At 38.4% G+C, this 17,044-nt stretch overlaps 1 protein-coding gene across 2 annotated transcripts in view; it reads left to right on the top strand.

Moving 5' to 3' along the window:
* Positions 1 to 14,385, top strand: part of LOC113520441 (proton-coupled amino acid transporter-like protein CG1139) — a 50,406-nt gene extending 36,021 nt beyond the window's left edge. For both annotated transcript variants that reach the window (XM_052896523.1, XM_052896522.1), the window contains exons 3-9: positions 7 to 138; positions 2,391 to 2,541; positions 2,971 to 3,180; positions 3,872 to 4,144; positions 9,914 to 10,092; positions 10,672 to 10,841; positions 12,229 to 14,385. In XM_052896523.1, the coding sequence (XP_052752483.1) occupies positions 7 to 138; positions 2,391 to 2,541; positions 2,971 to 3,180; positions 3,872 to 4,144; positions 9,914 to 10,092; positions 10,672 to 10,841; positions 12,229 to 12,473 (1,360 nt within the window). In that variant the 3' untranslated portion in view covers positions 12,474 to 14,385. The remainder of the gene's footprint in view (positions 1 to 6; positions 139 to 2,390; positions 2,542 to 2,970; positions 3,181 to 3,871; positions 4,145 to 9,913; positions 10,093 to 10,671; positions 10,842 to 12,228) is intronic.
* The last annotated feature ends 2,659 nt before the right edge of the window (positions 14,386 to 17,044 follow it).

The raw sequence follows: 17,044 nt of genomic DNA on the forward strand, positions 1-17,044 counted from the left end.
TTCCAGCAACGTTACCGAAGGATATGGAATTTTCCAGTCCCGGGAACAGATCTTGCCCGTGGACAAGGCGCAGTACGAGTTGGAAAATGGAAAACAGCCAGAAGCAACACCAGAGTACCAGGTCACACATCCGACTTCGTAAGTATTCGATTTGGTTATATTTTAGCATTTGCTAGTATGTTCAATTGACTAAAAAAATAAAAGGTGCTATATTCATGCGTGGATTTTATTGTATTGATAATTTCGCCGACTATGTTTCGCTAAAAACGTTTTGCCTGAAAGGTATCTGTGGGGACTTATCGACAGTTAGATCTTGTCGAATATATAGATACTTGTAGTACAGTTTTTGTCAATACACTAAAGTTTATCGGATATCTAAACTTGGATGAGCTCCGATTCGAAACTTAGTCCAAGTCTTAATACTCGTAGGTAATTTTGAGCCAAGTTAGAATATTATAGTAAAAATGAACACGTAAAGTCACGTAAATTTGCAAAATATATTTTCCAATACTAATATCATCCCAATTACGATGTCATAAGCGGGTATAACGATAGATACGAATTACGATGGGTAGCTTGTGGGAATTTTGCTGATTTTTGTGTTATTAATATGTAAGTATATATTAAACGTGACAAATTAATTTTATATTAGGAGTGAAAAGTGAAAAATAGGCGACTAACATTTGATGGCACAACCAGAATATCCAGGCCCAGGCCAATTTAGAAAAGCTCTGTCCTAAATTGGCTCGGACGGACATCGAGTCAAAGAGGTTGTCCAAAATTTATTAATTTTAGGGCCGTGTGGTCCCGGCATAGAATATACCACCTTTTCCTTTCCCGTGAGTGTCGTAAGAGACAACTAAGGGAGGGCGAGGGAAGGGAAACAGCGTTCATGTTAAAACATCTCCAAAGTCTAACTACAATTGCCAATACCCCTGCCAAGCGTGGCAACTATTGGCAAAACCCCCCAAAGGAAGGCTTATGTTCAGCAGTGAACAAAAGAAGGCTGATATGATGGTGATGATTTAAATAATTTTTATAAATAATTTTCTTAACAAAAGTAAAAAATAAAAAGCTTAGAGATTGATAAGGAAAATATTGTATGTTATGTATGTATGTAGCGTTCTAGTTTCGATTCAAATAAATTTAAAACAAGTTTAAAAAATGTAAATCCACACGAGTCACGAATTATTTACTAGTAGGTATACGAGAACGATATAATTATTAGGATGGGTAGTAAGCACAACAGCGTAGATCGGCTAAGACATTGTAAACGAGCGATCAGGATAATCTAAGCAATTCATGTTAAAGTAGATTAGCCTGTAGGCAGGTGGCTACTGGTGAATGAAATGAGGGCTGCCTCCTACAATGAACTGAACTAATATAAATTGACCTGGTCGCTTGACACTCGAATCCTACGCACCATGTACATTGTCATAATGTCTCAATGAATGCTTTCATCCTGTTTTACCCGATTACGGAGGAGCCACGGTTCCCAATGTCAACATGTACAAAAATTAAATGAATTCCTGCGTATATTTGTCACAACACAGTATAGTAATCCACTAAATTAAAAAAAAAAGTAAAATCTTATTATTTACCTAATACCATAAGCGTCTACGAGAGAAAATATTTGGACAGTGCGGGTTATTGTTTATATATATATATATATATATATATATATATATATATATATATATATATATATATATATATATATATATATATATATATATATATATATATATATATATATTTGTAGCATGTGTTTCATATTGAAACTAAATAAATGGAAAAATGTATATACGGTTGTTAATTCCCTTCATCATGATGCTTAAATCTAAATAATTCAACCGATTCGAATTCATGTTGACATGACAGTAGACGCGTCATAAATTACGGACAGTTCGCGTAGGAGATAAAGCCACATAAATTGTAAGTACTGGTTGTGTTTTAGGTTTTTACAATTTATTTTATCTTTAGTATTTACGTAATGTTTCTTTGCTACAATTATTTGTGTACATGTTTTTAAAATTCAGTATTTTAACCAGATTTAAAATGAATTTATAATAGTATCCACCGCTCACTTACGCGTTACCTTTTCTCATTTGAATGTACAGGATATGCTAATATTTCTTAGAAATAATAACAGTTGCTCTAACTTAAGGATTACAGATAATTTAGTGTGACATCAAGGATACCGAGTTATAAGAAAACAGACAACAAATATCTGGGAGTACAATTTAAAATAACCGAGTCAATAAAAAAACATTTTCTGAAATTCGACCGAATTGAACTCCGTGGACACCTCAGTCAAGGGTTTTCTCTTCTAATCGTAGCTCGTGTTTTTTCTTTCTTTATACTGGGTATTAATCCAACTATGTTTGAAGGTACGCGGATACGCTTCTCCACATACTCCGCGGCAACATCGGCAGCGGGCTGCTGGCAATGGGGGACGCCTTCAAGAACGGAGGTATCGTGTTCGCCACCATCGTGACCGTCCTACTCGGCATTATATGTGTACACGCACAGCACTTATTGGTAAGCGATTGTCCGTCGACACCCACCAACACTTCCTCCCCTCACAAGGCACAGCACTGGTAATGCAGTTTGCATTATTGACAGACAATCATACCTGTTTGTAAGGTTGCCTGATTCTCATTGTAGGATAACCCGTGTTATTAGATTACAATAAGGTAAGTATTATTTCTTTATGACAAGTTAGAACAGTAATTTTTTAGCATTTTGAAGCATCCTAGAAAGTTTTAGTTCATTATGTTTTACTTGGCGGGGTCTGGATGAATGTTAGAAGAGAGAAACAGAGAGAGTTTTGTACGTATCGAAGAAATAGGCAGTCCTTTGTTTGGGCTCCTCCTAATAGAAGATAACCTTAACAAATTCTGTGTGTATAGTTATTCAAGTGTACCTACATGGATATTTACATTAAACTCCCTTTTTTTCAATGGCCAGCTGAATTGTTCAGAAGAAATGAACCGACAAACAAAGAGGGCCAAGTCGGCGAACTTTGCTGACACCGTGTACCTGGTGTTCACACATGGCCCACCGCGGCTTCGGCCCATCGCGTCCACCATGAAGATCTTGGTCAACGGGTTCCTCTGTATCACGCAGCTGGGCTTCTGTTGTGTCTACATAGTATTCATAGCAAACAATTTGAAATTGGTGAGAATTTTCTTCATTGTTTGTAACAATATACAATAAACTAATCTTATCTTCCCCGGTCAGGCTGGTTTCTTAATTTCTAAGATATTTTGTTAATATTGGACACACTATTACAATGTTACAGATATATGTTACTGTTAAAGTCCGTACATTGCTAAAGGATTTTACCAACATGAGTTGATAAATGTAAGGATTTTATAAAAAAAAACGATCCTTTTTGGGGCCTTCACTGAACCAAATCAAACCTAACCTAACTTTCTGACGATAAGTACAAACACCACATACTAAATAGATATATCTAAATATATTATATTTGTTACTGTAAAACTCGAATTTCGGTAAATATAATTTTTTTAATATTTACATCAGAGACGAGGTAAATGTCATAAAATAAACAAATGTATAAAAGCTTTGGAAATCTTTTCCCGTCTTCAATTATGTACATTGGGACAAAAAACGTGTGCTTGTATGAACCATTTTTTTTAACACTTACATCAAGTTCAAGAGAATATAAAACTAATGTACATTTTGATCATCCCACTAGATACTCATGACAGATATTGACAGGACAACAACTGTAGGATTCCACGTAGCTCTGAAAAGGGGGATTATGATATTTAAGGAATTTCCTTTTTCTAAAGTTGATAAAAGTTACAATAGAATGTTAGAACATATTGCGTTTGATTATCAGATATGTGATCAGTACGGCATCAACATAGACCTGTCGATACACATGATATTCGTGGTGATACCGGTGTTGCTGTCATGCATGGTGCGGAATCTCAAGTACCTGACTCCATTCTCCACTGTGGCTAACATAATGATGGCCGTGGGAGTGAGCGCGGTGGTGTACGAAGCGGCGCAGAACCTGCCCCCCGTCAACACCAGGGAGTACATGGCCTCGTGGCAGCAACTGCCCTTGTACTTTGGGACGGCTATATATGCGTTTGAAGGCATCGGACTGGTGAGTGATTACAACAAATAATAAAAATAGATATTAAAAAATATTTTTGTATATAGGTATATATATATTCATTTACGACTATGTAAAATTGTCATACACAGGCAATTTCAAATAGAAACAGCATGGTCCTAGACGTTTGTTTTAAAGTTCTTTTGGAGTGGTGCTCCGCTTGCGCTAACAGTATACGCTGGCGATACCAGTGAGGGATGATAGGTGAGAATGAAAAGGCAAGTCACTTAGCCCATCACTTGGGACTTTCAGCACGATGGTTTTCGGCAGAGACTACGTGGATGTTGATCTGACAAGGTATATTGCAAGCAATGGGACTAGTAGTCTGCATTACTAACAATTCCTTTTCTTCCTGATCCTAGATGTTATACAGATGTCTTATAAATGTGTGAATGTACCGAGTGTAAAGTTTGTTTGAAATTTTACATATTGGAAATACGTAGAGAGGTTAAGACCAGTTCGAGAGAAGGACTAGGAATGATGATTTTTTTTTAATACCACTAAAGTAGGCAAACTAGTATACAGCCCGTTTTATAGTAAACGGTCACTGTAGTTTATGGACGCCTGTAACACTAGGGGTATATCAGGTGGGCATTGCCAACCCTGAAGAAACCTTAATATGCCATTTTAGAAGAATCCCACACTGTAGTCTCTAGGGAAAACTTTGACAGGGATCATTTAATAATCGAAGTGATCGGGGGAGAAAATTCTTTATTCCATTGAAGTGTAAGATAGCTATTGTAAAATCTGCTGCAAGAGGTATAAAATTATTATATTCAAGAGCACTGCATGAAGAGACTATAATATGTACATAAACTTTTTTAGAAATACATTCTTTTTTTGGCTTGTTAATAATCATGTAATGGAATTAAAAAAAAATCAATGAATACATACTAAAATTACAATATAAATAATTATTTGGGGCTTTGGTCTTTTATCCTAAAGTGTATCATCAAGCTCCGGATACCAGAATAGTTGTTACCATCAAGCTTATATTCTGACATATAGCATTCGTTGATTGGATGTTACGAGCGCGAGGTCACTACTGTCAGCATTACACTGCTGTCTCCAATATGTAACTGTTGGCCATGTCCTACATGGACACGAAAGCATTAGACAAACACAAAAAAACTGATTCTTAATTTAAAGAAGGGACTCCAACGAAAAGAATTCCACATGAAATATTTTTTGATTTTTCGTACCAAAATTGATTTAAAACAAGTATTTAAATGTTATTGACCATATAATACGAGTATTTAATTAAACAAGAATATTATCTTCTGTATTAACAGGATGACGATGAGGATATTAATCCTCATAGTCATTTGATCATATAACGAAACTACTGGTCTTAAAAAATAATACTACCTTTGGGGTAGGCAGAAAAAATTAATCGCCAAATGCTCCGATTCTAACAAACCTCTTTCGCTTCTCTCACATTTATCAATCTATTCATATACTCTCGGGCTACTTTTGGGCTTGGTGAAGTATAAAACAGCAGACGATATCAATGATAAGCCAGTGGAAACTGTTCAAGTAGTAGGAGCTAAATTTTAAATGAAGTCTGACATCGGTGATATAAATTCCGGTACGTCTGAGATTTAGATTGAGATTGAAAAGACAACTAACTGTACACGTTTAAATGTAAGGCTATGATGTCTATCCGAATACAGAACCAGGATACAAAACCCATCCCAGTGGACAAAGGTGTAAGGAAAGGTGACGTCATATTTCCTAAACTTTTCACAGTTGCAATAGAACATATTTTTAAACCTCTGGCTTGGAAAAGATATGGTATAAACATTAATGGCGAATATAGCACTCACCTTCAATTCGCCAATGATATAGTAATCATGGCGGAATCTCTAGAGAACTTGAATACTAAGTTTAATTACCTCAATAGTGCTTCTCAAAAGATAGGTCTTAAAATGAACATGGACAGCTATACTCGAAGTTTTTTTGAATGACAGAATCCGAAATGAGGATAACCGCAAAAGAATCAAAGTGACCTACATAACCCAAAGGATAAGCAAGCTAAAGTGGTAATGGATTGGTAACAATCCACAATGAAGAAGAAAGGTTCTTGAGTAGCGATTCCGTATGGAAAAACTCAGTGTAAGATGATGTCCACTAGATGGAGTGATGACTTCAAATACATTATAAGGAGTCAGTGGATGAAGGTGACTCAGGAACGTTCTTTATGGCAGTCTATGGGGGAGGCCTATTTTCTGCAGTGGCTAGATAATAGCTAAGATTATGCTGTCCATCTAGGGTGGCCTCTACCAACATCTCCATTCATTCATGCTTTATAAATTAGTAAAAATTTAGTAAAAATAAAAAAGTTGGTTTTAACCATATAATATTCATTTTCTTTTGTGCGTTTGTAGTCTGCTTCGTTACGGATTGCCAAATAGCCAGCGCAAGAATTAAATTGAATATAAAGGCGCATTATGAGCTTGAGTAGATAAATGCTTTAAACAGCAGTCGTTGAATGCAACTACCGGGCCGGATATGAGAAGATGGCTGCTTTTGTCCGTGTGACGAACTGTGATCGGCAACTGATCGGTCTACCATTAACAAAAGGTGCATCATAATCGCCGGCGAGTTATTTACATTTACGTCAGCACGGCCTGTCCGCATGTCATCCTTGATTGTTACAACTTTTTGGTATAATTACTGCTGGCATTGTCAAACTGATGACTGTGATGACATCAGGCAGACACCACCAACACACTACATATGTGGTAGCCATAAGTGAATACATGATGGGTATTTTCATATGTTATCTTTTCTACATACCTAAAATGTTTACTTTGTGTCGTAAATTGGACTTTTTTTATATAAAATTATAAGGACATATTTGTATTCTGTAGGTGGGAGATATTTAGGAAAAATTTGTTTGGTGACTTTTAATAAGACCAATAGATGGCAATAGAATCCCATTGCTAGCAATATATCCAACCAGGTCGACCTCCTCGCGGTTCTCCCTGGAAACTATCATGGTTAATTCCTGATGAATTGGTCATGATGGGCTAACTGACCTGTTTTCATTCTCATCTATCATCCTTCACTGGTGCTCCGCCAGCGTATCCCGTTAGCGCAGGCGGGGTTACCATACCGTATTCACCCATAAAAAAAAAATAGACGGCAATATAGTATTAGTTAGTTATTTTGTGTGTGTTTTTTTATACAACTTAGAATGGCAAACAAGCGGCAAGTATACTGTTTCGCCCATGATACCCCCATGCGTTGCCATTCCTGAGGACTTAGATGTTATTCCTCTGTAGCCAGTAAATTCACGCCATATCCTACCCTTCAAACCGAAAGCATGCAAACACAACTGCTTCACGGTTGAAACAAGAATGGGACAGAGGTACCCAAGCAATCGACTTTTGTACAGTCTCCCTCTGGTGTCTGTCTGTTTGTATGTGTGTTCCGGCGTCATGCACCAAATTCGATGCAATTTTTCCAGTTGTGTTCCTGAAGGTATAACGTGAAACCGTGTGTTTTTTTCTACGTCATCTGGAAGTGGTATATATTTCATTGGTTTCGCTACTTCTGAAATCCGCGTGCACGAAGTAGCTGATAAAAAGCTAGCAAAATATATCTACGAGTAGATATATACGTCTATAATGATAATGAAATTTAATTCAATATTAGTATAATGCTTAAATTTAGATAATTAATAAAACAAATTATTGTAATGAATCCTTCTTATCTATACTACAATATGTACTTAATTTTTGTGTCAACATATTATTCGAATATTATGCATGTCTATAACTGATGTACATACTATTTTTTTATGTCTATTCCTAGTTTTTTTTTTTCTACTCTATTATCTTGACCATTTATTTACTCTTTACTCTTCCGCGCGCCATTAGCTATTTGATTTTCCGTTATTTAATTATCCTTTAACTACCTACCTGACTAACTCAATAGATTAGGACGACGGAATTGTTAGTAACGGATACTAACCTCATTGCTAGCAATGTACTCCAGGTCGACCTCCACCCGGTCCTCATTGGTAACCGTTATGTTTAGTTTCTGGTGATTTCATCACGATGTGTCGAAGGACTTCCTCCCCTAGGCAAGTGGCAAACGAATCTACCGATCGAATCGTTATCATTAGCAAGTCCTCGAGATCAAGTGAGATGGTGACGTTGTGTGTGCTACTCTTTCTCATGCGAGCGTTCACCAAAACTATCTTGTCGGTAGATACTAGAGGGAGTCTCTCTCTCTGGTACAAAAGTCGTTTACTTAGGCACCTTTGTCTCATTCGTGTTTCTGTCGTGAAGCAGTTGTATTTGCATGGTTGTTTCGGTTTGAAGCTTGAGATATGGCAGTGAATTTACAGGCCACAGAGGAATTACGCCTGAGTCCTCAGGAATGGCAACGCATGGGAGGTATCATGGGCGAAACAGTATACTCTGTTATTTCTCTGGTGCTGCTCATATCTATAGGCGACGGTTACCACTTTCCATCAGGTAGGCCATCAGTTTGCCTACCATTCTAAGTGCATAAAAAGTTGTGTTTAATGAATGAAGATGAAATAATGTAGCGTAAGTATGCTAACATGATGGTAGTGCACCAGTGCAAAACGATGAGGATGAAGACAGGCCAGTCAGCCTATTGCGGCGAGACTATCCTATCAGCCTTTAACTGTCCACTGCTGAACGTATGCCTTCCCCTTGGGGGGTTTGGGGTAGTTGTTACGCTTGACTGGCGGATTGACGACCGCAGTTAGACTTTGGAGATGTTTTAAGAGGGACGTTGCTGCCCATCCCTTGCATTCTCACAGTTGCTTCTTACAACACCCACGGGAAAGGAAGGAGTGGTCTATTCTACGCCAGGACCACACGGCGAGACTACATTCAGTAGAAATTAACCACGTTGGTCTCCAGGGGTTTCCCCTGGGAACGCGTGGAGGTCATTCAATAGGAACTAATATCCACATTGGTAACATTCCTTTCCTCTGCTTGTCCAAGTTGTAATTTATAATGATTGGTACTGCGCAGCGAATACCGGTAGTACCACCACTATCGATAATATTATCATTTTATTTAAATCCGATTAAAAAAGTCACGCCTCTTCAGGTGATGGATATTTTCTCTGCGGACGAAATGCTTTGTCCGTGGTTATGATAAAAAATAATTAGGGACAAATAAAGTACGCTATGACGCTTTGCAAAGTATTCGAGTGTACCTATTCCTTTATATGCGTTTATTATAGTAGATACCTATCAAATATTACGACACCACGGCGATCGGATCGGACCACCTAGCATGCCGCAAGAAGGTGCGCTACCGAGAAAGACACCTGCGTCGAGTCAGCATTTCAGTTCCCGCAGCAAAAATACCCATTTCCTTTATGTTTGATTCGATATAACTTCACTTACGGATCACACATCGGTCTGAAGACAATTATTATTGTAATAATTAATTTTAGAATTAAATTTAGTTATATTTATAAAATTGTTTTTTTTTGGGTCTTCCGCCAGCGACTTCAATAACTCGTTTATAAACATAATTTTAATTATGCCTCCAATCAAACTGTTTATAATTACTCCTCTCCATTCAAAGGTTAGGAAGAGATTGCTTTTAGCGTCAAGGTCGCCCATTGTTTTCTCACTATGATCGTTTCTCGTAATTGTTTATATCTATAATAAGTTTACTATTGAAAGAAAGAAGAAAGAATTATATTCTTTTGGAGGAAACAATAAAGAGTGTCTTTCTATCTACTGAAATGTATTGGATTCAGGTGTTGCCATTGAAGAATGAGATGCGTCGCCCGGAGCAGTTCCAGAGGCCGCTGGGGGTGCTGAACGTGGGCATGGTAGTGGTGGTCAGCATTGTGGTCACCGTCGGCTTCCTCGGCTACCTCAAGTGGGGCGAGGACGTGCAAGGCAGTCTTACGCTAAATTTGGAACCAGGGCGCGTGTGAGTTATAAATTAGATTTTTAACCGGTTGTCGAAGAATGAAGGCTAATATTTTGGTTTAATGGTTTTTTTTTTATATCACAGAGGTGGCAAACAAGCATACGGCCCACCTGATGGTATGTGGTTACCGTAGCCTATGAACACCTGCAATACCAGAGGCATAACGCGTGCGTTGCCGACCCTGAAGAAACCTTTACCCCCCTTTTGAAGAACTCCATGCTGTAGTCTCTTGGGAAAACCTCGGCAGAGAGCTCATTTTACAATATATTATAGGGAGACTTTGAAAATGTTATTTGCATGGGTACTATTGTCCCATTTGTCTTTATACTCTAAGGAGTTGTGCTCGCATAATTTGAAGAATGCGACATGACAGTGAATTTATAGGCTACGGAGGCACAACAGCATATTCCATTCTGCTATTCATGAGGGATATAATGGGGCTTCCATTCTATGATGTTCATGTTTTCATTCATGTGTGTCGGCAAAGGTTATCATTTGCCATTAAGCCGTCAGTTTGTTTACCACTCTAAGATGTATAAAAAATCAATATATAAAATCCATGTATTAACATGTTTGCAGATTGGGTAACGTGGTGCAGAGCCTGATCGCGCTGGCCATCTTGTGCACGTACCCGCTGCAGTTCTACGTGCCCATCGACATCACGTGGCCGTACCTGCGCACTAAGTTCGCCACCAAGTCGCCCGTCCTCAAGGAGCTCGTGTACAGAGGAATCCTTGTACTGCTCACTTGTACGTATTATTACAAGTGCACATAACCCTTTACACTTTGGAGGTAAAGATTTGTTAGTAATGTGGACTGCCAGTCCCATTGCTAGCAATATATCGCATCAGGTTGACTTCCACGTGGTCGTCCCCCAGGTGTATTCATTACGATGGGCTAACTGGCCTGCCTCTTCATTGTCACCTGTTATCTCTCACTGATGCCCTGCCAGCTTATACCGATAGCGCAAGCGAAGGGATTGTTAGTAACGCGAACAAAGTTTCCATTGCTATCACATACCCCATCAGGCCGATCTCCCCTGGAAACCATCGTGGCTAACTAGTACTGCACTCGCTACGGTGGGTCAAGTGATTTGATTTAATTCTCATCGGCTCACCTGCCACAAGTACCTCGTCATTGTATGCTGTTAGCATGGCGGGCTCAGACCAGTGGCAAATGAATCTATTTACCATATGTTACCGCTACTGCACCCATCAAACAAATCCGGACCGTGTGGTCGGCCTCTTGCACCGTAGTTAGCGTAAGTTTTTTTTTACAACACAGGGGGCAAACGAGCATGCGGCTCACCTGATGGTAAGTGACTACCGCCGCTCATGGTCACCCACAACACCTACGGCATTGCAGGTGTGCTGCCGGCCTTTTAAAAAGGAATATGCCCTTTTCTTGATGGTTATGTTGTCGTATCGGTTCGGAAATACTGCTGCTGGAAGTTGATTCCAAAGAGTGGTTGTGCGTGGAAGAAAGTGCCTTGATAAACGCACGGTGGAGGACCGCCACTCGTCCAGATGATTGGGATGAAATTTTAGTTTAATAGATTCGCTTGCAACTTATCAGGTGACACTTGGTTCTAGCTATAGTACATTAATATAAACGCCTAGCGTACTGGTAGCGGTATTTAAATATCACGTATGCTTGTTGCTATTTATTTATATGCTTTTTTATATTCACTTACAGAATAAATGTTAGGTTGTAACAAAAATGTACACAGGCGGACTTATCGCTTAAGGAGATTTCTTACAATCAACAATCTAATAGATACATATATAAATATAAATATAAAATATTTATTATACATATAAGTAACTCAACCATCAATTGTGTTGTAAAATCATTTTGTTTGAGTTTTAAAGCCATGGACGGTCTGCACCATACTGGTATCACTTGGAAAGGAATATTACTTGCAATGATACACATGAGCTTATTGTCTACAATTCTAAAAAATATTTACTGGATGGTCAACGTCATGTCATATTTATATGATATTCACGTAATAAGCAATGCATTCGTATGAATGACGTCGGCAATGTTGCAGGTGTTCATGAACTGCTCTGATCACTCTGTTTACAACAATTATATATATGTTATATACCAACTGGTACTTATGTATTGTTGCAGTCATACTGGCCGAGTCCATACCAGAGCTGGGCCTGTTCATATCGCTGGTGGGCGCGGTGAGCAGCACAGCGCTCGCGCTCATGTTCCCACCCATCATCGACATGGTGATGAAGTCGCAGCAGGCGGGCGGCCTACGTCCATACGTCGTCCTCAAGGACTGCGCCATCATCCTGCTCGGCTTGTTAGTGTTCGTCACGGGCACGTACGAGAGTTTGGCGTCCATCGTGAGAGCGTTCCGAGTCTAGTGGCAGCTGAACGCGTCTGTCGCTTGTAAGTTGGCTTAATTAGTTTTAAGGTGGAATTCTGATTGTTCGAATTATTTTACAACGTGAGATAACCAGGAATTTCAACTTAAACACTAATTAGTTTTACACCTATGTGACACGTTGCAACTATAGTTAGCCCATTTTATTATTTTCTCGACACCGGCAGATATTACACGGTCTAGCTGTGTAGTGGAGAACCTGGTGAATCAGTAAACACTCTTTCTATCACTGTGTATACATTCTAAGCGAGTGTTTGTAGGGAAAATAATATAATGGGTAAGGATTAAATAAGACTAGGTAGCTATTAAATAGTTGTTATTGGAGCTGTGCCCACATTGTGGCACAGGATAGAGATTTCTCTATTCTGTGCTCGTGGTTCATTGCGGAGAAACTTCTCTTGCACTGAACATTGAAAGCGACACCAACCTACCTTGAAGTATTAGTATAGGAATTATGTTTTACTGCGGTGAAAATTCGTGCATACTTATTTTGATAAAGATAGAATTTATAATGGGGTATTTTATAATTATATAAGAAAGTGTGTGATACTAATTGTACCGGGACAAGTTTACTAGGTAAGTGCAACAAATTATACATCGGCGACATTGCTATAGGCAGCCCGGCGCGTTGTCGATTTAGTGAGATGGAAATACTAAACGGCCGTAAGCAGGTGGGTCAAGGGAGGGTAGTGCCCCTACAAAACTAGTCGCTCGCTTAGAAAAGTCGTTTTCCACCGTCACTGAAGCCCACTGCGGACATTGCGACGGCAGACCGGTGGCATGATTTCCATAAACAAAACTGGGTCCCGAGTGCGAGTTGTACAAACATTTACGTTACTATTCGCGTTCGCGTTTACGTCAATAAATTGAATTGCAAAATTAATACGCCCCTAGCGGTTAGTTTCAGAAACTCAGATCACCATAAAAACATCTATGTAAACAATGGGATCGTAACTTTTGTAAAATTCACACGGACAGGACAAGTTGTGCATGAGTGTTGACATATCTGAAAACATGTTTATTTCTTGCTTAAAAACTAAGGTAACTAGTCGAATACAAACATTGAACTTCGTTGGAACGATTCTCAACTCCGGATATTTGAGCTGTTCATTTTACGAGAAACCAGCCGCAGGCCGGCTATCCTCCCACCTAAAACAACTACGCCAATGTTCTGCCAATTAGACTTGGGCATATTCGGTTATCATTGAGAGCACTCAAGTTAGTTGGCACACCTATGGCGAACTAGTTCACTCTTTTACTTCGTTAGTTTTTCTTTTTTTGGAAGATTTCAAGAAAACTAATTGTTTTATTTATAATATGTACATACCCAAATTTTAAAGATCGTCATTTCAAATTTTATCAAATGTTACTATATAGATAGTTTTATGAAAAAATTTGAAACGAAGTCACGAATTGTTTCATAAATTCTGTTGTATATAAGATTTCATATAAGAGAAAAAACAAATCAGTAAGTGGTCAGCGCTGCTCCATAATAGAGCTGACGTCTGAATATATATATAAAGAACTAAGAGCGAGAATATCGCTGAACTAGTTCGCCTAAAGGAGCGCTTTTCCACCTGAGTGCACCGTGAACTGCCCAAGACTACCGCCAACGTTTTTATTACAATATGGATAGTGCTTACCTAGGAATGTATTTAAAGCTTCCCTATAGTACTTAAGATAGTTTTTGACTGCTACTGACTTACCGAGTCATTATTGTTAGTACTACGTATCAGGGCCTCTGCAGGCGAGGGACGATCGTCCGTCAGTGTACCTAGCGAGGAATATTAGTCCCTCGTGTCTTTTTATCGAAATAACGGGGCATCAAGTAAATAAACAGCTCGGTGGCTGAAACAAAATATTTTTATTGGTTTATCATTGTGTAACTTTTGTCTGTCTTATTTTTAAACGACCCACTTCGATAAAAAGGTGTGCCGAAATTGTTTTCTAAATATGCCAAATATTACGAAAAAAAAAACTGTTTTATTTTGCGTGTTCCTCGTAAGCGGAGGCTCCATACTTATAAGTTGACAATATCAGCTATTAATATAATATTTAATATAATGTAATGTTTGCTTCATGCTAGTGTTAAGTATCAATTGTTTACAACGAGCTATGTCTTTTGTACCTATCGTTTATTTTAGATTGTTGTTTCCGTGTGTGCGTTTTAAAATACAATTTGTACATACAAGTTTGTCTAATGCAGGTACCAGGGATACAGCGCGGTACATGTTTAATTAACCATATTTCATTTATTTTTCAAAGTCTTTCGGCAATGCCGAGTTACCACATGTATTAAAATGAAATTTATTTATCAAGCGGAGGACGCTAAGAGTTTTTAAAATACAATATTTTTTAATTATAACGACGCGATGTCTGTGATACAAATACTGAGTGAACAGGGCGCCATTAAATATAAGCATTCTAAAAAAAAAAAAAAACATTATTAGAATAGTTTGTAAATGCTGGTGAAGTTCAACGTGTTCCCTACAAATACATAATGTTTTGGTATATTATTCTCATATTTTAATAATGTTTTTTTTTTTATCTATAATTGTCAAGTGTCCAATTATAATAAATGTAAATTTAAGTGTAACAAATTGTTGTAGTTTTATTTGTGGTCATTTTATGAATGCAGGCTGCAGCACGTTTGCTAGATCTTGTTTTTTTTTTAATGGATGATAATAATATGGTAACCCCGCTTGTGCTATCGGTATACACTAGCGGGGCACCAGTGAGGGATGATTGGTGAAGATGAAAAGGCAGGTCAATTAGTCCATCGTGACGAATTTAATGATAAATCAGTTAAGATGGTTTCCAGAGGGAACCGCATGGAGGTCGACCTGGTAGGGTGTATTGATAGCAACGAGGACTAACCTCCCTATTGCTAACAATCCCTTATCCCTTTTTTAATGGGTGAAAATGGTATGGTAACCCCGCCTGCGCTAACGGGATACGCTGGCGGAGCACCAGTGAAGGGTGATAGATGAGAATGAAAACAGGCCAGTTAGCACATCATGATGAATTCATCAGGAATTAACCATGATAGTTTCCAGGGAGAACCACGAGGAGGTCGACCTGGTTGGGTATATTGCTAGCAATGGAATTCACAGTCTCCATTACTAACAATCTCTTTCCCCCTTTTTTAATGGGTTTCACCCATTAAAAATTTATATTAATTGAAATAGTGACCCCGCTTGCGCTATCATTACACGGTGGTAAGGCACCAATTAGGGATAATAGTAATAGGTGACGATCAAGGTTTGTTGTCCCATCGTGACGAATTGAACAATTATTAACCACGCTGGTTAGATCTCTAACAGTCGCTCTCCCCTCCCGATTGTTATGCCAGCTTGTAGTATATAGGGAGAGGTGGGGGAGGGATCATTAGTAATGTGATCTAAAAACCTCATTGCTAGTAATATACGCTGTCAAGTTGACCACCATGCGGTTTCTCTGGGAAACCACCGAGGTTATTTATTGTGCAATTCATAACTATGAGCCGGCCTGCTTCATCTTCGCCTATCGTCTCACACTGGTGCCCCATCAGGGTATATCAATAACTCAGGCGGGGTCTTTTTCATTTTCACCCATTAAAAAAGGAATAATATTCTTTGGCATGTATTTCAAGTTAAAACCGTTAATGGCTGCGTGGTTCCGGCATAGAATAGACCATCCCTTCCTTTCCTGTAGGTGTCGTAAGAGGCGACTACGGGAGGGCGAGCAATGGGCAGCAGCGTCCCTCTTAAAACATCTCCTAAGCCTAACTGCAGTTGCCCTACCGCCTGCCAAGCGTGGCAACTACTGGCAAAACCCCCAAGGAGAAGGTTTATGTTCAGCAGTGGACAGTTAAGGTTCGATATGTTGATATCAAGTTAAAACATAAAGGTTAAAATAAAAACACAGGGCATATCTTCAGCAAATGTATGTCAATTTATTTATTATAGGAATCGATTACATTCACAAGTCATTGGCTATATCACTTTAGTATCAAAACACAAACACTTGTTACTTATCATACTAGGTTTAATCAACCGATCTACATTTAATGGTTTCATCTGATATTATTCCCTATTTGTGACGTACGTAGAAAAAACCTATTGTATATAGATATATTGAGTGCGAAGGGCGTCCCTCCCCGAACCAACACACAACAAAGGCGTGGCAAATAGTTCAGTGCAAGCAACAAGAACGCACATCACAAACATAGTACATTATCTTATTTAGTATATTTAGTAAACAGTCTGACGTGTCTTTATTATCGATACAAATCAATTGAAAGATAGCCACAAGTAAACATCTACAGTACAGTACAAGAGGATTAAGGCAAAAATCTTATTAATCTATTTGTTCATTTATTTCATTGATTAAAAAACAAATTATTACAATTTTACAATACAAGGGGATTCTTAACAATAAGTAGTGTCACATATTAACTTTAATATAGGCACGCAACACACGATCAAGTGGAAACACTGCAATTATACGATACACGTCAATACAATCAATACACGCCGTGTTAGTGCACTACAACCCACAATACAATACGGT

The sequence above is a fragment of the Galleria mellonella genome, unplaced genomic scaffold (assembly GCF_026898425.1).
Source record: "Galleria mellonella isolate WM207_F2 unplaced genomic scaffold, CSIRO_AGI_GalMel_v1 utg33, whole genome shotgun sequence".
Taxonomy (NCBI): domain Eukaryota; kingdom Metazoa; phylum Arthropoda; class Insecta; order Lepidoptera; family Pyralidae; genus Galleria; species Galleria mellonella.